Below are 22045 nucleotides of genomic sequence, written 5' to 3'. Positions count from 1 at the left end.
GTTTCAGTTCTTGACACTCTCAAACCAAGGCACTTAAATATTTTGTCTTGCCCATTCACCCTCTGAATGCACACATAGACAATCCATGTCTCCTCCACTTCATCTATACTGATTGAAGTGGAGGTAGGGGATCATAGCTTTCACCTGGTCAGTTTGTCATGGAAAGAGCAGGTGTTCCTAACGTGTTTTGTACACTCAGTGTATACGATCAAAGACCGAGACGTCACAGTGGCCATTTAATAAGCAGAACTATTTATTGAGGAATTGGCTATTGATGATATCTGCGTTTTCTGTGAAAAAGGTGAGAATCTGTCTCACTTGTTCTTTGAATGTAAATTTGTGTCTGAATTTTGGGAAAACCTTGCAAAGTACTTATTTACCATTATGAACACTGCCTATAATTTTAACATAAAATATATAATATGTTACTATTGCGATGATAACAAAACCACTGAAATGATTGTTAATTTTTTTATGTTGCCAAATACTTTATACACAAACAAAAATTCTATACCAAAATTACCAATTTTTCTGATTGAATTTAATTATCTTATTAAAACACTAACCCTAATGAATAACAAAAAGAATAACATCTTCATGACTCATTATAATAAGATATTTTCAGAGTGAATATAATTGCACTTAAATTGTTTCTTTTTTGTGTTTTATTTATATTTGTTGTATGTTTGAGCATTGTTAATACCTGTGTTTGGTTTGCTAGACATGTTTGATGTAGCAATGTAAGTTGATTTTTGTATTATGAATAATAAAAAATAAATTTAAAAATAAATATTTTTAAAACTGTTTATTGAGGAATCTTTTCTCTGTTGCTCCTTCCTTGCTGCCATAGAAACGGGAAAGCATTAATCAGATCGGCTAACGTAAACAAACAGGCGAGCTAACGTTAACCAGCTAGCTACCTCAGTGGCACAAAAAAATTGCATCACAGGATATCCTTGCAATATTAATTGAGGAATATCATATTGGACATGTCTTCTGTCTCACAGATGAAAGAAAAGTAAGTTACATTAGCTAGCTACAGGAACGCAAACCTTTCAGCTGACGTTACGTTAACTAGCTACGTCTAGCAATCAAGCAAGCCAGCTAGCAAACGTTAGCAGGATATCAAGCAGGCCAACTTTGCTATCGCTAACGTTAGCGAGCTAATCGCATTAGCTAAAAAAACTGGTTGAATCAATGTTTACACATAATTTCAACCTCAAAACATCTATGTAATGACGTTGAATCAACGTAGAAAACTGATTATATCTGCAAAAAGTCAAACATTTAAGGGAATTTCGTCTTTTCACCCAACTTTGACCTAAATCCTATGATATAACGTTAGTGACCTGTTTTGTCGAATTCACATTCACATTCAAATGTAAATCAACACTAAGTTAGACGTTGAAATGACGTCTGTGCCCAGTGGGTAAGTTAACTAACGTTATTTGACTGATTTTCTACATACGCCCAGCAACACTAACGTTAGCTAGGCTAAATTCTGGAGTAAAAATTGTTGCCTTGCTTCAAAACAAATAACTTTACTCTGTCTCTTAACAGCTCTGAGACCAGTAAATGGTTAGATGCACACTACGATCCAGTGGCCAATCTCTATACTTTTTCATCGTGCATTGGTAAGATTTCACCTTAGCTACCACCAATTTCTAATTTCTGTCACTAGTCTTGTTAAATATACATTTGCTCAAGTTTTGTGCATATATATGTATTAACAAATTGACTATTTCCTCAGACAATGAATTTACCCGGGCCTGTGTATTTATTTTACAGCTCTTGCAGACCTGCATGGGGATGGTGAGAATAAGGTAAGAATAATGTTGCTACACTCAGCGATTTCTTAATCTGCCACTAATCCTTTTTCTCATAGGAAGAAGCTCTTTACGCATGTTTTTTGGTTGACTCCTTTTGTTCTGTGGGTGCATGTACGTGTGGTGTTTGATTAGTATGCCTTTGATTTCTGTGTACAAGATGAACATTCTCCTTCTTTCTGTTCTAGTTGGTGGTGGGGGACCTGGGAACTGGTTCATGCAACATGAAGCTGAAGGTGTACCGTGGAACTGGCCTGATGAGTGAGAACACGTTGCTCGATCTGCCCACTGGCTTGGTTTCTTTCCTCATGGACCAGCATGAGCCACGCACGCCTGCCATCGCTGTGGCTTCCGGCCCCTTCATCTATGTCTATAAAAACCTGCGGCCCTATTTCAAGTTCACTCTCCCTCCGTTAGAGGTCAATGCCCTGGAACAGGACGTCTGGAACCAGGCAAGGGAGGTGAGTGGAGCTGCAAAGATTTCAGCAAATAAAAAACAAAAAATATATATAATTTCCCTCTATACTGTTAGAGCAACAACCTTTGAGATGTTTTCAATTTTTGACTTGCTGTACTTTTTAAAATCTGAATTGGCGGGTTTTATGCACCAGCCAAGCTTCTGGGAGAGCACCATGATTCTCTTCTGATTGGCCTGCTGTACTAACCCTTCTCTTTTCACAAGGACATGATTGACCCATTGAGCTTGAAGGAAATGTTGGAGGGCATCCGGTACGTTCCTGCTAATATCATGCGTCGAGTTATGTTCCCAATTGACTGTTGATTTGATTTAATTGCCTATGCTTGATTTTCTGACCGTCTTACAAAGATATATATGAAACCATTCAAAAGACTGTACCATGATCAAAACTGGTTACTCTGACAAAATGGCATTATGATCATGGATTATGATCAGGGTCATGGTAATAATTAGTGCTACTCTCCTGCCTTCACCTAGAGACAAAGCTGATGTTCCACTCTCCGTCAGATCTTTGAGGTAACAACTCAGTTATATAAGTAACTGCGGCTGTTTGTGTGAGTGAAGTGTCATCACCAATGATCCCTTCTATTTGTCAAGGTTCCTCATGTTGGACCCACAAGACACGGAGGCTTTTGTGAACCTTCATAAGGCGCAGCCAATACGAAGACAGGTAGCCTTCCTCACAGCAGTGATTGACTTGAGCAATGTTACACACACAGACACACACACACACACACACACAGTCAACTGTTTGTATGTGCTCTTAGACTGTTATTACATGCATCGGCACCCTGAAGAAGAACATGGCTGATGAGGATGCAGTCAGCTGTCTGGTTATTGGCACTGAGAGTAAAGATGTCTATATCCTGGACCCTGAGGCCTTCACCATCCTCTCGAAGGTCTGTTCAATACATAAAGGGTCATTTACAATGACGGCTCAATCATTGGTTCGATGTGATCTGGGAGGAAGAGCATGACAGTGGCTAGTGTAAGAGGGGCTTTTGCTTCAATTCCATACGGAGATTTGTATGAGACTTAACTTTTTTGTTGTTGAATTATCCAGATCCAGTCATGTTGTTGAATTCATATGGTTTACTCTCCCATTCCCTCTGTTGACATCCATATTCTTGTTGCCACAGATGTCCGTCCCCAGTGCTCCCACTCAAATGGATGTGACTGGTCAGTTTGATGTGGAGTTCCGGATCACTGTGGCCTGTCGCAATGGGAATATCTACATCCTCCGCAGGTATGGCAAACACTAACCAAAATATACCTTTGTCTCTATCCTTTACAGACAGACTGTACAGTATGTTGCCTGTAAAAAAAGAAATCTGGCAATGTCTTTTTAGAACCCAATTAATACAGTCCCATTTGACCACATTCTTGCTGGGATAAGCCTTTTATATATCCCGTGCACATGCCAGCAAGTTTAGGAGTGGGAGCATAGCTGCGAGAAGTAAGGGTGCTGCAGCACCCCCTGAAAAGTCTAGAGAATAAATAATATATACAATACATTTATTTTAAATCCTCACAAAAGTAGTGCACTGGGCCTTTACTAGTCCAATATTAGTGGAAGGATATAGCTGTCTGTAGCACGGGTCAGTTCTTATTTTTCCCTACACTTTGAGTATCTTCATTATGATACCAATAGAAAATAATAGCAATATATATTTTCAAAACATATGAGTCTCGTGTTCATATTTCACAACCTCCGCAGGTTTTTGGAGTTGCTTATACATAATCGAGCAAAATAATAGGCCTACACTTGATTTAGGCTACATTGTTGCATGCTAAATGTTTCTGATCGATGATAGATGACCCAACTAATAGATGAGCTACCACCTCTACTTATTTGTCCAGCCAGAGAATTAACCAAATATACACATAGATTGATTAAGACAAGTCACAGGCTTTTTGGTTGGGAGTAGGCTTAGGGTACTAAGTGACTACAAGTGAAAAGCAAAATAATCCCCTTGTTAATTAAGCTACATACAGTAACATGCTGGCAAAATGTTCTGCTCAGTGTTATTAAATGAGCCAACTAGACCAGAGGATCATGAGCAGCACTCACCTCAACTTAGCTAACATTTCAACAGTCTAATTGTAGCCTAATATCCAAACAGATTTAGTGAAAAGAAAAATGTGACAAATATTTATCAAGAGTCCCCACACTTGTCTCAAAACAGTGCTAAAATTGTTGAACACGCGTTGGGTTTGCCTACTTTATTCCAATATTTTCGTCATTCAGTTATATTTATTCCCACACTAATTCTTTCTGGATCCATCCAGTAGTGGTTAGAAAACAGTGCATGTGGTGGGCAGACAAAGTTTACAACTGCCAGGATAGTGGTAACGGGCGCTGCCTAGCAACCATCAAGAGCATAATGCATGCCAATTCCACCTCAGCATTACTAAGTTGTAGGCAGAACTTTACCTCAATCATGACTAGGTCGGTTTGCGGAAATAAAAGTTTCGGCTTTGATACCGACAACATTTTTGAGATATAAAGAAAAGGTGGTTTGAAAGTTGTATATGTTTTGAGGATGAAATCACACATTGGCCTGTCATAGGGATGACCCTCCCCCAAAACTTGAAGTTTAAACGTATTACATCTGGCCTGAGTGTATTATTGCTAGCCAATGTTTCTTTTCAGAGGAAATCGCTGGAAATCATTTTGTTGTGCTCTGTGTTTGCAGGGACTCTCCCAAGCCCAAGTACTGTATTGAGCTGTCTTCTCACCCTGTGGGGCTGGTGAGGATGGGGAAGAGTGTGGTGGTGGGATGTGCCCAGGAGACCCTGCAGGGCTTCACACAGAAGGTAGGTAGCACCCTCTCTCACCTACACTCAGTCAATTCAGTAGAAACTGCAGCTGTGTGACGTGATAGTTGGAAGAGGCCTGTGTGTGAGTCTTGTCCTATCCTCTGTGTCCAGGGGAAGAAGCTGTGGACGGCTTGCCTGCCAGCCCCTGTCACTACCATGGGCGTAATGGACCTCCCCACCAGGGGCTTCCAGGCTGTGTTAGTGGGCCTGGCTAACTGTGAGGTCCACCTCTACAGAGACAAAAACCTCATCAGCACCATCAAGACTCCGGTAAGACACCATGGCTAGACAGGCCAATAGGTTACCAATAGGTTAGTAGCTACTTGATTCTGATGAAACACTCTTTTAGAAACAAATTCCCATGCTTATTTCCTGCTTGTTTTAGTTTTATCTGGACTTGGCACACAAAAGAGATGTGGGAATGTTTTTGGAAAGATGATTTAGGTTTGCTAGGTTTGTACCCTACTGCCATGATTAGTTGTGACTGTCAGTCCTCTGTGTTCCAGGATGTAGTGACCAGCATTTGTTTTGGGAGATATGGACGAGAAGATGGAACCCTTATAATGACCACCAAAGGTACAGATCACCTGTTCATTTAGGATAGTATCTTGGGATTGGAAGTATTGTTTAAAAGAGAGTCCTCTAGTCTAGGATGCTCAGTACAATGGACAGATGTTGAAATGAAGTCCCCTGCCTGATTTCAGAGTGTGTCCCTGTTTTGTAGGAGGTGGTCTGATAGTAAAGATCCTGAAGAGGACAGCTGTGTTTGATGACAGGGACTCTGCCCCAGGTCCCCCTCTGGCACAAAGCATCCGCCTCAATATCCCCAAGAAGACCAAGCTGTACGTGGACCAAACCATGAGGGAACGGGAGAATGCTGTGGGTACGTATGTCCAACCAGAACTGTAGTCTAGCCTGGCCAGTGGCCACCACCTCCAGACTAAACAATGGTTTGCTTGTTTCTCTGCGGTTTTTGGAGAGAGTTTTGGGTTTGTGGGTCAATTTGTGTAATGTTTGGTTTGGGCCGTGTGCTTTCCAGCAATGCACAGGGCCTTTCAGATGGACCTGAGTCGTCTGCGTCTGGCTGCAGCGAGGGCCTACGTTAAAGCCCTGGAGTCCAGCCTTACACCCATGTCCTCCAGCCTGTCTGAGCCTCTCAAGATGAACGCAGTGGTGAGTCTGGTGTCTGAGGGAATGTCAGTGTCTCCAGTAGAATCACAGCCACGGTTTAGCGCACAGTCAGAACTCCTGGTTGGGTCTCTCTCGTCCTGTCTGTGTTTTAGGTGCAGGGCCTGGGCCCATCCTTCAAGCTAACTCTGAACATCCAGAACACAGCCGCATGCCGTCCTGTCATGCACTTGGCCATCAGCTTTCTGTATGATGAGAGCCTGTATAGTATGAGGACAGCCTTCTTTAAGGTGACCTTTCTTTTTAACCCATCATATATCATCACATGACCAGTGATATTTACTGTACACCTCACTAATGTCGCTGGTATATCTCACTAGTCACCCCCAAAGCCAATTCCTCCTTTGGCCGCCTTTCCTTCCAGTTCTCTGCTGCCAATGACTGGAACGAACTGCAAAAATCACTGAAGCTGGAGACTCATATCTCCCTCACTAGCTTTAAGCACCAGCTGTCAGAGCAGCTCACACATCACTGCACCTGTACATAGCCCATCTGTAAACAGCCCATCTGTTTACCTACCTCATCCCCATACTGTATTTATTTATCTAGCTCTTTTGCACCCCAGTATCTCCACTTGCACATTCATCTTCTGCACATCAATCACTCCAGTGTTTATTGGTATATTGTAATTACTTCGCTACTGTGGCCTATTTATTGCCTTACCTTCCTTATCTTACCTCATTTGCACATGCTGTATATAGTCAATAATACAGTAGAAAAAGTCTGTTTGTTTATTCCATGTGTAACTCTGTGTTGTTATGTGTCGAACTCCTTTGCTTTATCTTGGCCAGGTCGCAGTTGTAAATGAGAACTTGTTCTCAACTAGCCTACCTGGTTAAATAAAGGTGAAATAAATCAAATCAAATGTTATGTTCACTTTGGCTAATTGCCTGAATATTACTGAATGTGTTTCTCCACAGATCCCCCTACTGGTTCCTGGGCTCAACTATCCTATTGACACGTTTGTGGAGTGCCTGAGTGATAAAGGAATCTCTGACATCATTAAAGTATGCATTTCATTTCTCTGTTACTCTATTTTTCCATTCGGGAACTTCACTGTGTAGCCATTTCAGTGCCTCCTTGAACATAAAACCAATGTGAAAGTAGAAGGTAAGCTGTTGTTGACACGCGTTGTGTAATTACAGGTGTTTGTGCTGCGAGAGGGCAAGAGTGCACCCCTGCTGACTGCCCATATCAACATGCCCGTCAGTGAGGGACTGGCACTCAACTGAGAGAGGGAGAGCGAGCGAGCTGCATCTTTAGGCCCTGGGCTGGCCTCTATGCTCTCACCCTGTGCTTCTAGCCCCCTCTAGTGGCAGGGATGACTCAAGGTGACTGGGACGTTAACAGGATCAGCTTGTGTTGGCCCCAGAGGTGGTTAAAAGCCATGTGTAGCATACGTACGGTAGGACAGGAAGTAGGGCTATTTGTCCTTAGAGAGAACTCCATAGACAGAAATGGGTTTATGATTGTTTCACAGGATTTAAAATCCAAACGTAAGTGAAATGGTAAGCTGTGTGTTGGTGGATAGAGATGTCAGGACAATTATCGTAGTTATGAATACAAGTGTATAAAGTCATTATATATATAAATCAGCATTATTTATTGCTCTTTAAAGTTTGTTAAATAATTGCCGGGAAAAAAACAGATGTGCTGCTAATTTTTTAATGTTCAGATTATGACAGATGTTCAGATCATTCATTGCGCTTTATTTTCAAAAATGAAAGATAACAAAAATCCATACATTCTGGAGAAGTGCAGCAGTATCCAGAAAGAGTTGGCTTTTCAAACAAATATATTTAATAAAACCTTTAAATTGCTTTTATGTTCACTCCACATTTCAAGGCGCTTTTTGTTTATTGAGGTTAGAATCTGTTTTTTTTATTGTCTTCAAACTAAGGCTTTACATTATTGACTTGTGTCAGAATATATATCCAACAGCTTGTTTCACAAATAAAAATCACTGATCACATATTCTATGGCCGTTGGAGTCTGGGTGACGCCACCAACACAAACAGTAGCAGGCCAAGGCCATCCATCTGTCTAGGCAAACATGGTGAGGGAGATCCACTAAAGGAAAGAGAGCAAAGACTTCAACACCTCCATAACACATTTAACAGCTTAAAGTAGTCACACTTCGATGACACCACTAAAACATTAAAGGAACTGTTGTGTCTGGGCTCAAAAGCAGTGTTTGATATTAACACTCCACAAGCTGCTCTCCCTGAAAATAAGAAGGCTGTCTTTCTGATGGTGGTGACATACCTGGAAGAAGCTGAAGGAAACCACCCCATCTACATCAGTGTCCATTTCTTTAAAGGTCTCTAGAATGGTGGACAGAGAGCGGTTTGTTCAGTCTACTGGTGTTAGTAGCATTATGACATGTATCACTGCTGTATTCAAGGTGAAGTCCACTCACTGAACATGGTCTCCAGACGGATGAGACAGTTGACAAAGTTATCAAAGTCCACATTCAGGTCTTCCTTTGCGTAGCGTAGGATGATGAGTTGGAACAAGTGGTTGGTCAACTTGAAGCCTGGCATAGAGAAAGGGAGAGTGTGAACAGTACATCAAACAGCTCTTATGATCTCTCACCTAGACAACTAGTCTTGTCAGCAAAACTATTTGAGGCTTTTTGCCTGGTGACACACAGGGGTAGCTTGTCATGGTAGTACTAGGTAGAGACTTGTCTCGTGTTGGATAAAGTGACCAGAGGCAGAGCTGGTCATGTTATTGTGCACTTAAAAGGCCTCTAGTCAATACATATTGCGGATGTTCAACGTTACAGTTTGATTGAAATTGAAAGGAAATGTTCTCACGTTAGAGGAGACTGCATTCACAGTAAACACACAGTAAACTCTGTGCTGGTTATATTATTGTGCTTTATACATTTTGTGAGGATGCTACTAGAACAGGAATTAAATGGTACCAGCTGATTCCAGTGCCATCCGCATTTCATAGGAGCTCATGGTGCCAGATTTATCCAGGTCAAACTTCCTAAACACAGTCTGAAGTGGTGGAGGAGAGGGAGAGAAGAGTGGAGAGAGGTTATTTACAAATGTTGGCAACAGCAAGCATGGTGTGGAAATCATACCCAACAATAGCTTGAAAATCTCAGAGGTCTATTTAGAAGAGTAGGACATGTTTGACTCACCAGGTACCGTTTGATCTTCTCCCACAGCACATGGAACTCTGTCAAGCCCAGCTTCCCAGTGCCGGTGGTCTGTCAAATCAATGTCAAGGACAGACAGAGGAATAAAGAGGAAGCACAGTGATAGTTGACACACATCAGGGCGGGTATAAAGAAGGTGTAGTTAAGGATACATCCATGAGAGTTATCATGCAACGACACGCCTCCTTGCCAAAGCCGTCTGTCTTCAGGTCCTTATCTGTGACATAAAAAGTGACAGTGAACACACCATACAAGTGTTACCTCACATGCCTTTCCCTTTAACCAAAAGAGATGCCAGTATAACAGACTCACGCTTGCTGATGATTCTGTTTAGGATGGTCTGAAGCTTGGAGGCACTGATCTCCATTTCCTGTGAGAATAAAATCAAGTAAGAAAGGACTACAAGTACCATGTATCCCACCAAAAATGTAGTTTTCTCTCACCACTCCAGCGAGCTGTCTGAAGAGACCCTTGAAGCCTGCATCAATCTGGCTCTCGTCCAGCTCTACCTGCAGCAGACACACACAGACAGTTTAGTTGTCTGTCACCTGTACAACTGTGGTATACTGATTAGTCAATAGATTAATATTGGTTTGAATTAGTTCAAAATCATTTCTCACCTCCTCAGGCAGATCAGCTGTGATGTCATCATCCAATTCCCTGTTAGGAGAGGATCAAGTCTTTAGCCAGTTTCATTGGCTTGAGCTTTTCATATGTCTCTCTCTCCCTCTGTCCTACCCAACCCAACCCACCCCACCACCATTCACTCACTGTGAGTCAGCTGGCTTTTCAGAGAACACCCTGAGCACAAAGTCTCCGTCCTTCTGGGGCTCGAAGGTGGAGGGGATGACGATATACTCTCCCTGGGGCAGGCAGAAGCGGGTGCTGACTTCTCTCAGGTTGATGAAGAGCTCTGACCGGGCACTGGAGCCGTGGGTCAGGAAGAAGTCCCTCTTTAGATGCACCCCGGCCCGACCTGTAAACTGTCCAGGAGAGAGGAGGAGAGGAAAGGAACAGCGAAAGAAAGAAGGAAAGAGGATGATAGGAGATAGTACAGAAATGAGAGGACCAATATTTGTGGGTAGAGATTGCTGTTATGGTCTCATGCAGAGATGGACTCCTAGCATTACCAGAATGTGTCATACCTCTTCTGGAACCTAGAAGAGAGAAAGAAAGGTATTTAAGTCACAGAATTCTTACAGATTCTTAACTTCACTGTTACCAAAGACAAATAATTACTGAAGTAAATATCTTGCCTCATAGATGGTGAATCCAATGGTCTCCATGTCTTTCCCCTCACGCCGTTGCCGACGACGATCCTTCTGCATCAGCGCCACCAGGAAGCTGCAACCTGATTGGCCATCTGTGTCTGGGTGCTGAAGGGCCACTTTGAATTGAGGGTTGAGCCAGAACGTTGCTGTAGAGAAGATGGGAAAACATAAAAACCCTAATCTATTACTCCTTGTACCCCTTCTCTCTCAATTCATTATCCTAATGTACCTGGGTAGTTCCTGCAGCCCCCTGCAGTGCTGCCTCTCCTCCACTCTCCAGGGTAGAGCGTTGAGCTCCACTTCTTCACTTGGCTGGCCTGCAGGGCGTCTGCTGTCAGATTACAGATTTCCAAACGGCTGAACTCACGCAGAAAGTCACGGAATGACATCCTGTGTGGGAGGGTTTATGGGAGAGGCAGAGAGACTGGTTTTGAGGGTACTATTGGCTTAATATTGTGTTAGGATAAAAATATAAAATATTTAAAAACTCTTGACAAACTACTTACCAGAACTCGCCATCTTCGCTACGGTTGTACAATCTAGCTCTGACCGATGGGTCAACTCCAGCCCACTCTCTTGAACTGAAACCACAAAGAAAGACTGACACATCTCTTAAAATACATGTCACCAGCCCAAGTTGACTCAAGACTGAACTTTTCCTGAACTAACTCTTACCCAATTTTCCTCCACCTCATTCCCCTCTAGTTATCTCACCTCTTATCTCTCCCTCCCCCTCTTCTCTCACTTGTCACTCCAGGCTCCGGTCCACTCCACCTCTCCCCAGGGGTTCCTGATCCGCAGGAGCTTGGTGGGACTTCCTTTAAACTCCACCTAGCCAATAAGAATGAGTTGCTGTCTGTGATATAACTATATGTGTATTGTTCATCAAAACTTTAATTATCCAGGTCATTCTCTCACCTCCTCCACACCTGTCACAGAGTAGGCATGGCCTTTCACCAGCTTCTTGAATGTCATCGCCTCCATTTCAAAAACACCAGAGATCTGAAAGAATTAGAGAAAAAAATTTTCTATATCGCACAAAGAAGTTGTTTCTTAAAGAAAAGTGTGTGTGTGTTTGTGTGGTATGTGTGTGTTTATTTAGAAGGCCAGCATCCCGGAGTCGCCTCTTTACTGTTGACGTTGAGACTGGTGTTTTGCAGGTACTGTTTAATGAAGAAGCCAATTGAGGACTTGTGAGGCATCTGTTTCTCAAACTAGACACTCTAATGTACTTGTCCTCTTGCTCAGTTTTGCACCGGGGAATCCCATTCCTCTTTCTATTCTGGTTAGAGACAGTTTCCTCTGTTCTGTGAAGGGAGTAGTATGCAGCGTTGTACGAGATCTTCAGTTTCTTGGCAATTTCTCGCATGGAATAAATACCCTTAATGTCAAAGAACAAGAATAGGCTGACAAGTTTCAGAAGAAAGTTATTTGTTTCTGGACATTTTGAGCCTGCAATCGAACCCACAAATGCTGATGCTCCAGATACTCAATAGTCTAAAGAAGGCCAGTTTTATTGCTTCTTTTCTTTAATCAGAACAACAGTTTTCAGCTGTGTTAACATCATTGTTAACATCATTTTCTAATGATCAATTAGCATTTTCTAATGATAAACTTGAATTAGCTAACACAGCGTGCCATTGGAACACAGGAGTGATGGTTGCTGATAATGGGCCTCTGTACGCCTATGTAGACATTCCATAAAAAATCTGCCGTTTCCAGCTACAATAGTCATTTACAACATTTATACCAATGTCTACACTGTATTTCTGATCAATCTGATATTATTCTTTCAAAAACAAGGACATTTCTAAGTGACCCCAAACTCTTGAACGGTAGTGTATGTGAATGCGTTTTAACTATACTTGTGGGGATCAGAAGTCCTCACAAGAATGATAAAGAAACACATTTGACCATCTGGGGACATTTTGTTAGTCCCCACAAGGTCAAATGCTATTTCTAGGGGGTTAAGGTTAGAATTAGTGTTAGGGTTAGAATTAGGGTTAAGGTTAGTTTTTCAGTTTAGGGTTAGGTTTAGGGGTTAGGGAAAATAGGATTTTGAAGGGGACTGAATTGTATGTCCCCACAAGGTTAGTTATACAAGACTGTGCATGCGTGCGTGTGGTGTGTGTTGCTAACATCTATGGAGCATCCCAGCAGGGAACCTCGCTCCACTGCTCTACTGATTATGCTGAACAGGTCTGGATGGGCCTTCTTCAGCTCAAACATCTCTGTCACGCCCCCTGTGAAGTCCTCAAACCCCTCCGATGTACTGCCCCCTGAGAGGGCCTCGTAACAGCCATTGAGCCTGTAACACAGACAGACAGACAGTGGCGTCTCGTAGCAGCCATACAGTTCTGTTATAACAATTTGTTATGTTGTGTCTGTACAGTAAATTGTCTTTCTCTCGCCATCCATTGTCCTTACTTTGCGTAGGCCTTCTCCAGCAGGGCGCTCCAGAACTCAGCCCCCTCTGCTGAGTGGAGAAACAGCAGCTTCCCATCCTTCACTGGCAGCCTGTCATCAATCACCACATCCACCCACTCCCCAAACTGCCAGAACTACACACCAGGTGCACATGGGAAACGAGCAAAACTGCTACAAAATAGTCTTTGGTATACACACCATATAAATGCAGTAATGTACAACTTCTGTGATTTAAGGATGGTTGTGTTTATTATGCTGCATTCATTGCTGGGAGAGGCTCTGCTGCAGACCTTTCTGCATACTGCATTGCACAGAGTCAGGTTGCCAGGGACAGAGGAGATTGCTTGGCAACAAGACAATTGCAGTTCAACTGACTCCCCAGAGTGTTTGTCCAAAACCAAAGAGGTAAACCCCGCTGTGCTCTTTCAGTTATGAGTCCTTTGCCTCTGGTGCTAAGTGAGTGCCCCAGATCTTTATCCATTGTCGCTCTCTTTGGGTGGCATGCTAAAGGGGCTAGGCTGGCTGGTGGACTGTGGGACTAGCCTGGTGCTCCCTGTAGGAATCTGGCAGCAGGGTGCTTTAGCAGCCCTTCCCTGCCTTTCTGAGTGACACTCTGTTTACGTCCACCTATAAATACTGGCAGTAATTATAGCAACATGCATGCAGCCTGTGGGGACAAGACTGACTGGAGGAGTTGGGGGATGTGGGGCAGTGGCACTCCCAACACTGTGCTGGGTAGTGGGGAATTTAGGGTGGAGGGCCAGATCGGTTACAATAGCTAGTATATTGTAAAGGTCTGTGCATTTGGGTGTACAGTCTACTGAAATAAAGGGCATTAAGTCACAGCAGACAAACTGGATATTGAGCTGGAGATGGGTCAAATATTTCAATATGTGGGAAAACAGGAGTAGCTCTGGACAGGACAGATATAGCCGGGTAAAAGTGGTAAGGACTGATAGGAGTGGTACGGGGGAAGGTAGTGAAGTGTAGAAGTACCTGGAAGTGAAAGATCCCAGCATACTGTTGGTGGAAGCTCTGCCCATGGGGCACCACCCGATGCAGTAGAGTCTCATTCAGTGTAAGTGAAGCAATCGCTGCCAGCAGCCAACAGTCACCTGGCCCACAAAATATACCACATGACATTACGTTAGGTGTGCCTAAATAACTTAGCTATGATAATCAAATCATGGTTTGAGAAAACTCAACTTTGAGAAAGGTAGAGGTATTGTCATCATGTAAGTCTCCGTCTCTCTGTTTATCTATCAGTTCATGTCCTTTCGTCAGCATTGCACACAAGAGTCCCAAAGCCCAGCTCCATAGCACAGTAGGGCAGAGGTTCGGCACATTGTGGGCAATCTGAACTCACCCAGAGCTCCCTGGCAGACGTCTGTGCGAGTGGCTCCGTCTACGATGAAGTGAGGGTCAGAGCAGAACTCCTGAGGAACACAGAGAGTTTCTATGGGTGAGACAAATATCAAGATGGATAGGAGCATCTCTGCTGTAGAAAGTCAAACCTGCAGATGTATCTCTCCCTCACCGTGGGGCGCATCCATCGGACCCCCTGTGTCTTTGTAGAGCGTGACCCCAGCTCCTTGAAGCCCAGCGACGAGATCTGAGCAGGGAATGCATCATCCTCAAACAGCCGTCTGCTCTGCAGACTGTGGGACCGGAGATATTCAAAGTCTTGGCCTAAGAACTTCAGGGCCTTGTCATTCTGACCGATGCCCTCATTGCGGTCCCACTGGCTCCTCAAACGAGCAGCCACTCCAGAGGCAAACACACGTTCAATAACCTGCTCCATCACCTGCTCCATAGCTTCCTCCCCAACTCCACTCAAAAAAAGCTGAATAAGGCAAACATTGACAATATGTTATAATTGATAAGACAGTGCTTACACACACACATTCACACAGCGAGAGAGAGTAACAAAACAGTTATACTCATATTATAGCTCATCTATTTTTTAACACGTTGGGTAAATCTCAGGCAAATCCTATAAAGTGTTCACCACTTATTGACTGAATGCATCAGATTATTGATAACAAAAGCGACTCAATGCATTTTTGCGAGTGTACGAACACAAATGGATCTATCCATTCCTATTTGTCATTTATTACAAAAACAATATATATTTTTTAAATACCTTACAGACGTGTTTACGCCGAGATTTTTTGACCGCCACGGTTAAATGCCTCGCCGTGCTTCATTGAACTAAAAAACTGGGTTGGTTTTCTGGCTGCCACTCAGATTCTCCCACCGAACGTCCCATAGAAGATTCCTCTAGGCCTGCGCAACGCATTTTGCATTACTCAGCACATATCTTGCGAATTCAACAAAAGAAAACGTGTTTGATGAGAGGTGCTTTTCCATACACACACCACATGATATTATATAGCCCAAGTATATTCTAAAATATGAGATGCAATTTAGCAGGTGGCTTAACTTGATTTGAAACGGATTCGTCAGTCCAATTAATCTAATTAAGGCCACTGAATAGGCATGGACCATGTAAAGATATGAAGTCGTTTTAATGTACATGTTTCTGTGAATCCCCTTTGCTGTTTACAACATAACTTCACAAAAGTGGCATCAGCTGAGTTGTTTTACTGTAACAATGCCTCCATCTAGTGGCAATAGATCAGGCATACAGTAACACGAAAACCAAGTAGGCCTACACTGTAAAATTTTGTTATTTTGACACAATAAATCGAACAGTAAAGTACCATATTCATTATTTACAGTAAATTGCAATGTGTGATTTTAGCCGTAAATAGTGCATGATACCGTACATTCTAAAGATGTACACTCCTACCCATATAGGCCTACTGGTTGAAAAGGAACGTCAGTTAAGAACACATTCTTATTTTCAATGAGGGCCTACCGGGGAACAGTGGGTTAACTGCCTTGTTCAGGGGCAGAACGACAGATTTTGTACCTTGTCAGCTCGGGGATTCGAACTTGCAACCTTTCGGTTAATAGTCCTCTAACCACTAGGCTACCTGCCGCCCCAAACATGGAGTTTGAACAGTAAATGACGTCAGAGCTCAGGCCGCGTTTCACAGCTCTGTGTTGGTTTTGACTGACTGACTGACAGCAGTTCTGAATTTGAGCAGCGCGCGATAAGAAGATCTCTCCTATCCCTTCTGGTAATTGGGCAACTTTTGCAAACGTTTTCTTGTCTGAGTGAGGGAAAGGCTGTATATTAAAATGACTTGATATATTTTGAAAGATGAGACGTTGAAGAATAATAAATAACGCTTTGGTGTCATTCAAGCAAGCCTTCACATTTCCATATCATAAAACTCATGTCATATACAGTGTCAGCGTTTATGATCACTATGTTTGATGCACAGTTACAAGACGACATGGTATCACCCTGGGTTGTTATGAACAAATGAACAAATAAGTCTATGATTGTTTATTGTGAAGAACATTTGCAGCGGCACACGCACCTGAATGCACTCTTGACTCCTTTCTGTGCGCACCATAATTACGATTTGTTTCTTTGAATTGCCTTGTGAAAGCATAACACTGTAAGATCGTATTTTATAACTTAGCTAGTGATGTTGCCAATAGAAGAACATTTAAAATCATGGCCACCTGACCCAGACTGCGATTTTTTAATGGATCGTTTTTGGATTGCGTAAACAACAACAGTAATTGTGTGATGGCGGGGATGCAGGGCTGAGTTCCAAACAAAACAACTACAAGTGTGCTTGCTCCAGTTCTTCAAAGGCAGAGCCAGAAGTAAAAGTACCCAATAATTGAAGACTTCTTTGAGTTATAAAAGTGCATTAAAATGACTTAGGATCTGTGCACACTCTGGAGAGGTGTGTGGCCACTAGGAGACACCAGTTAGTCTACTAACTCAAACCCGTGTTATTTTTTGTCTTATGTTGTACCTACCCCACATTTTCCAGGAATAGTCTTATCATGTTACTGAATGTATCCCGAGTATTTTTTTTATCAACAAATGCGTTGAAAAGTACAGTAAATGTAAAATGCATATAAAAACAACAGTGTAATGTTTGGATTTGGTCTTGTGTCAGGTGAACTGTTGTGTCCTCACCTTCGGTCTAATAATTTCCCCATTAGCTCCAAACGGTTCCCTTTCAATTGCTACCATAGTTATGCATATTATGCATATTCTTTAAATATTTCTTCTGCATTTCAAATTAGCCCTATCCATATAGGCCAATTCCAACAGGTGTGCAGGGAGGTACAGTACATTACTGTAACCGCACATCATTATGGGATGGGCAACTGGCAACTTCTTCAACATTCTGAGTGATAGGATAGAGTGACATCAATGTCTGAAGTGAACAAACCAAACAGGGTGTCTACATGTATTTATATGATTTACAAAGCGAATTACACTGAACATTACTCTGTTATGGAAAATTGTGATTTATACAGTAAATGTGTACATTTATCAACACTAAATTACTGTAAAGCATTATTCTGCAGCATACACAAAATTATGGTGCACTGGGAAAATGAAATCATTTCTGTATTTCAAAAGATACTGTAATTCCACCCCACAGTACCGTACCCTATTTTTGGAGTGTCAATAACATTTTGACCACTAGTTGTGTGGTATTGTTGTGTCTGGCTTATTAACATATTTTGAGGCGTGCGTTGTGACAGGCTACATTTGTGCCACCCGTTACTGAGAGTTCTATACCAATTTATTGTAGGTGTAGTTGTGCCACAACAAATAAATGTGTATAGGCGACAGATTGGAGTGGCAGCAAGTCTCAAACCATTAGGGATAGTTCACCCAAATTACACAATTATCCTGTAAGCAGTCTATGGACAAGGTATGACAGCAATCCATGCTTTGGTTTACTTTCTCTGGCACTGTTTCCAAATCATCAAAAAATATCTCAAATTGATTGTGAAGTGCACCAAAAGTAACTTATAGATGATTTGAACATGATGTGCAGAAAATGCTAATTTCGGTCCCATGACTTGAATGGGATTTGTGTCAACAAATGCTAAAACATTAGCATTTGGAAACAGTGCCAAGGAAACTAAACTAAAGCATGGATTGCTGTCATACCTTGTACATAGACTGCTTACAGGGTAAGGAAACCAATGTGTCATCTTGTAATTTGGGTGAACTATTCCTTTAATGGTTCAGTATTTGCCATGTCCTTTGGTCTGTTTTGCCCTGTAGTCACTGCTAGTTTTGAAGCCTTTGTTAAGGCCTCTCGAAGTGTGTTAGAGTCCTTAACAAAGGCTTCCAAACTGGCATTCATTGATATTCTGTAATATGTAAAAACATGACCTACAAGCCAACCTTGCTTATACAAACAGGCTTATATTTTGGGTTCTATTGGGGTATGACAGTTGAACTAAGCTCATGAGCATTTATAAGTTATATTCTTCAAGAATCAGTGGGTTTATATCATCAATTTAAAAGTCAAAAAAAAGCATGTAGCAATCGCAGATTGCCCCTTATATAGGAAGAGAACATTCAACTCTATAACGAAAAACAACATTTGGAGGACCATGGTCATGAAGAAGAAGCATCATGACTGACCAGGATGTAAAGGGTCCAAATCAACATATCCCTGAGCAGTTGAATTAAAAGACTAGAAATGTATATAGAAGTGGCAGATCGAACCTTTTTAAAGGAAGAGAACATTCAACTGTATAATGAAAAACAATGTTTGGAGGATCATGAAGAAGGAGTCCAAGATCGTAACTGACCAGGATGTAAAGGCTCCAAATCAACATATCCCTGAGCAGTTGTGCAGGCAGGGTGCCATAGACAGCTGCTCCTAAACCCCACAGGAAGACAACATGCTGTCAGAATAAATAATTATACAGCACATACTGAGTAGAAGCAACATAAACGATTGGCTAATTACTTCTGCCTACGTACGCTTACGGAGTACGGACTGCTGCTGAGCCGGGCCTACACTTCCATTATGAATAACAGATTATGGCAATGTTACATTTATGAATATTGTTACATTTATTGCTCTTCTTTTTAAAATAGCAGTTTGTAATGATTTGGGTGAATTCACTATTCTAAAACCTTGACCTTGTGTAACCTCCTATATCAAGACATGATGTACTCAGGGATACATCTACTGCTGATACCTACTAAGTCTCCTGATGTATTCACTACAGTGCTACAAAACAACACTAGTGTGCTATAGCTAGCCTGTCAAACTAAAGATTACTTTACCATCTAGTTAAATCTCTCTTACTACACTGTAAGATCCATTACAAGTTTAAGGTAAGCAATAGCTGATGGAACCCAGAGTAATCAGGTTTGTCATTCCAGTTCATATAGTCTGCAGATGTGTTCTCTTGCATCTCCCAGTATCAGGTTACACTGAATGTAACAGAGACCTACGGTCGGATGCACAATGAGAACCAAGTAGAACAAAAGGCATGTAACTCAATAGAAGCTATGCTCCTCTTGGTGGCAGTTCATTACAATCCAGGCTACTACCACATTCATCCCTGTCACTCTGAACATTTTACAGCCTATTCTGTCGGTGCTTGTAGAAGCTTGTAGTTCTTAGCTCACATATTATTTTTATTGTCTGTATATCCTGTTTATCGTCTGTCTGTATATCCTGTTTATCGTCTGTATATCCGATTTATCGTCTGTATATCTTATGTATCGTCTGTCTGTATATCCTGTTTATCGTCTGTCTTTATATTCTGTTTATTGTCTGTATATCCTATTTATCGTCTGTCTTTATATTCTGTTATTTGTCTGTATATCCTATTTATCATCTGTATATCCTATTTATCATCTGTCTTTATATTATGTTTATTGTCTGTATTTCCTGTTTATCATCTGTAGAAGCTTGTAGTTCTTAGCTCACATATTATTTTTATTGTCTGTATATCCTGTTTATCGTCTGTCTGTATATCCTGTTTATCGTCTGTATATCCGATTTATCGTCTGTATATCTTATGTATCGTCTGTCTGTATATCCTGTTTATCGTCTGTCTTTATATTCTGTTTATTGTCTGTATATCCTATTTATCGTCTGTCTTTATATTCTGTTATTTGTCTGTATATCCTATTTATCATCTCTATATCCTATTTATCATCTGTCTTTATATTATGTTTATTGTCTGTATTTCCTGTTTATCATCTGTATATCCTGTTTATCGTCTGTATATTCTGTTTATCAACTCAAATTGTATTAATCACATGCACCGAATAAAACAGTGAAATGCTTACTTACAAGCCCCTAACCAACAATGTAGTTTAAAAAATACAAATAAGAATAAGAAATAAAAGGAACAAGTAATTAAAGAGCAGCAGTAAAATAAAAATTGTGAGACTATATACAGGGGGTACCGGTGGTACAGAGTCAATGTGCGGGGACACCAGTTAGTCGAGGTAATTGAGGTAGTATGTACATGTAGGTAGAGTTATTAAAGTGACTATGCATTGATAATAACAGAGAGTAGCAGCGGCATACAAGTAAAAGAGGGCGGGGGGGGGGGGGGGGGGGGGGGGGTAATGCAAACAGTCTGGGTAGCCATTTGATTAGATGGGGGAAGAAGCTGTTTAGAATTTGATTAGATGGGGGAAGAAGCTGTTTAGAAGCCTCTTGGACCTAGACTTGGCGCTCCGGTACCACTTGCCATGCGGTAGCAGAGAGAACAGTCTAAGACTAGGGTGGCTGGAGTCTTTAATAATTTTTAGGGCCTTCATCTGACACTGCCTGGTATAGAGGTCCTGGATGGCAGGAAGCTTGGCCCCAGTGATGTACTGGGCCGTACGCACTACCCTCTGTAGTGCCTTGCGAGTCGGAGGCCGAGCAGTTGCCATACCAGGCAGTGATGCAACTAGTCATAATGCTCTCAATGGTGCAGCTGTAGAACCTTTTGAGGATCTGAGGACCCATGCCAAATCTTTTCAATCTCCTGAGGGGGAATAGGTTGTGTTGTGCTCTCGTGCTCTCTCTTGCTCTCTGTCTTGGTGTACTTGGACCATGTTAGTTTGTTGGTGATGTGGACACCAAGGATCTTGAAGCTCTCAACCAGCTCCACTACAGCCCCGTCGATGAGAATGGGGGCGTGCTCGGTCCTCCTTTTCCTGTAGTCCACAATCATCTTCTTTGTCTTGATTACACTGAGGCTTTGTTCTTGTCCTGGCACCACACGGCCAGGTCTCTGACCTCCTCCCTATAGGCTGTCTCGTCTTTGTTTGTGATCAGGCCTTCCAGTGTTGTGTCATCAGCAAACTTAATGATGGTGTTGGAGTCGTGCCTGGCCGTGCAGTCATGAGTGAACACGGAGTACAGGAGGGGACTGAGCACGCACCCCTGAGGAGCCCCTGTGTTGAGGATCCGCGTGGCGGATGTGTGGTTACCTACCCTTACCACTTGGGGGCGGCCCATCCGGAAGTCCAGGAACCAGTTGCAGAGTGAGGTGTTTAGTCCCAGGGTCTTTAGCTTATTGGTGAGCTTTGAGGGCACAATGGTGATGAATGCTGAGCTGTAGTCAATGAATAGCATTCTCACATAGGTGTTCCTTTTGTCCAGGTGGGAAAGGGCAGTGTGGAGTGCAATAGCGATTGCATCATCTGTGGATCTGTTAGGGCGGTATGAAAATTGGAGTGGGTCTAGGGATTCTGGGATAATGGTGTTGATGTGAGCCATGACCAGCCTTTTAAAGCACTTCATGGCTACAGACGTGGGTGCTACGGGTCGGTAGTAATTTAGGCAGGTTACCTTAGTATTCTTGGGCACAAGGACTATGGTGTTCTGCTTAAAACATGTTGGTATTACAAACTCGGACTGAAAATGAAAATGTCAGTGAAGACACTTGCCAGTTGGTCAGCGCATGCTCACAGTACATGTCTTGGTAATCTGTCAGG

At 42.2% G+C, this 22045-nt stretch overlaps 2 protein-coding genes across 3 annotated transcripts; one reads left to right on the top strand and one right to left on the bottom strand.

The window, feature by feature from the left end:
• The first annotated feature begins 832 nt into the window (after positions 1–832).
• bbs1 (Bardet-Biedl syndrome 1) lies at positions 833–8284 on the top strand. Of its 2 annotated transcripts, none has more exons than XM_020465512.2 (17): positions 833–1018; positions 1561–1634; positions 1789–1823; positions 2015–2287; positions 2509–2555; positions 2782–2820; positions 2902–2974; positions 3072–3203; positions 3444–3550; positions 5001–5121; positions 5236–5394; positions 5631–5700; positions 5849–6007; positions 6164–6297; positions 6408–6542; positions 7233–7319; positions 7458–8284. In XM_020465512.2, exons 1-17 carry the CDS (start codon positions 990–992, stop codon positions 7542–7544), a joined length of 1761 nt encoding a protein of 586 aa, XP_020321101.1. In that variant the 5' UTR covers positions 833–989; the 3' UTR covers positions 7545–8284. The 2 variants fall into 2 exon arrangements, with proteins under 2 accessions (XP_020321101.1, XP_020321102.1); XM_020465513.2 differs by lacking the exon at positions 833–1018 and adding an exon at positions 1062–1429 and having other exon boundaries at positions 7458–8148.
• Positions 8283–15595, bottom strand: LOC109873796 (calpain-1 catalytic subunit). The gene is made up of 22 exons (XM_020465511.2): positions 15326–15595; positions 14720–15025; positions 14549–14618; positions 14179–14297; positions 13183–13316; positions 12895–13063; positions 11674–11757; positions 11501–11586; positions 11262–11336; positions 10985–11145; positions 10741–10901; positions 10630–10641; positions 10256–10467; positions 10105–10144; positions 9928–9993; positions 9797–9854; positions 9637–9701; positions 9467–9535; positions 9242–9320; positions 8732–8848; positions 8578–8636; positions 8283–8382 (listed from the first exon to the last, which is right to left on the bottom strand). The coding sequence occupies exons 2-22, from the start codon at positions 14993–14995 to the stop codon at positions 8356–8358; spliced, it is 2139 nt and encodes a 712-aa protein (XP_020321100.1). The 5' UTR covers positions 14996–15025; positions 15326–15595; the 3' UTR covers positions 8283–8355.
• Between the last annotated feature and the right edge of the window lie 6450 nt (positions 15596–22045).

This window comes from Oncorhynchus kisutch, linkage group LG29 (assembly GCF_002021735.2).
Source record: "Oncorhynchus kisutch isolate 150728-3 linkage group LG29, Okis_V2, whole genome shotgun sequence".
Taxonomy (NCBI): Eukaryota; Metazoa; Chordata; class Actinopteri; order Salmoniformes; family Salmonidae; genus Oncorhynchus; species Oncorhynchus kisutch.
Note: the sequence above shows the minus strand (reverse complement) of the source record. Positions and strands in the feature narration are given on the sequence as shown.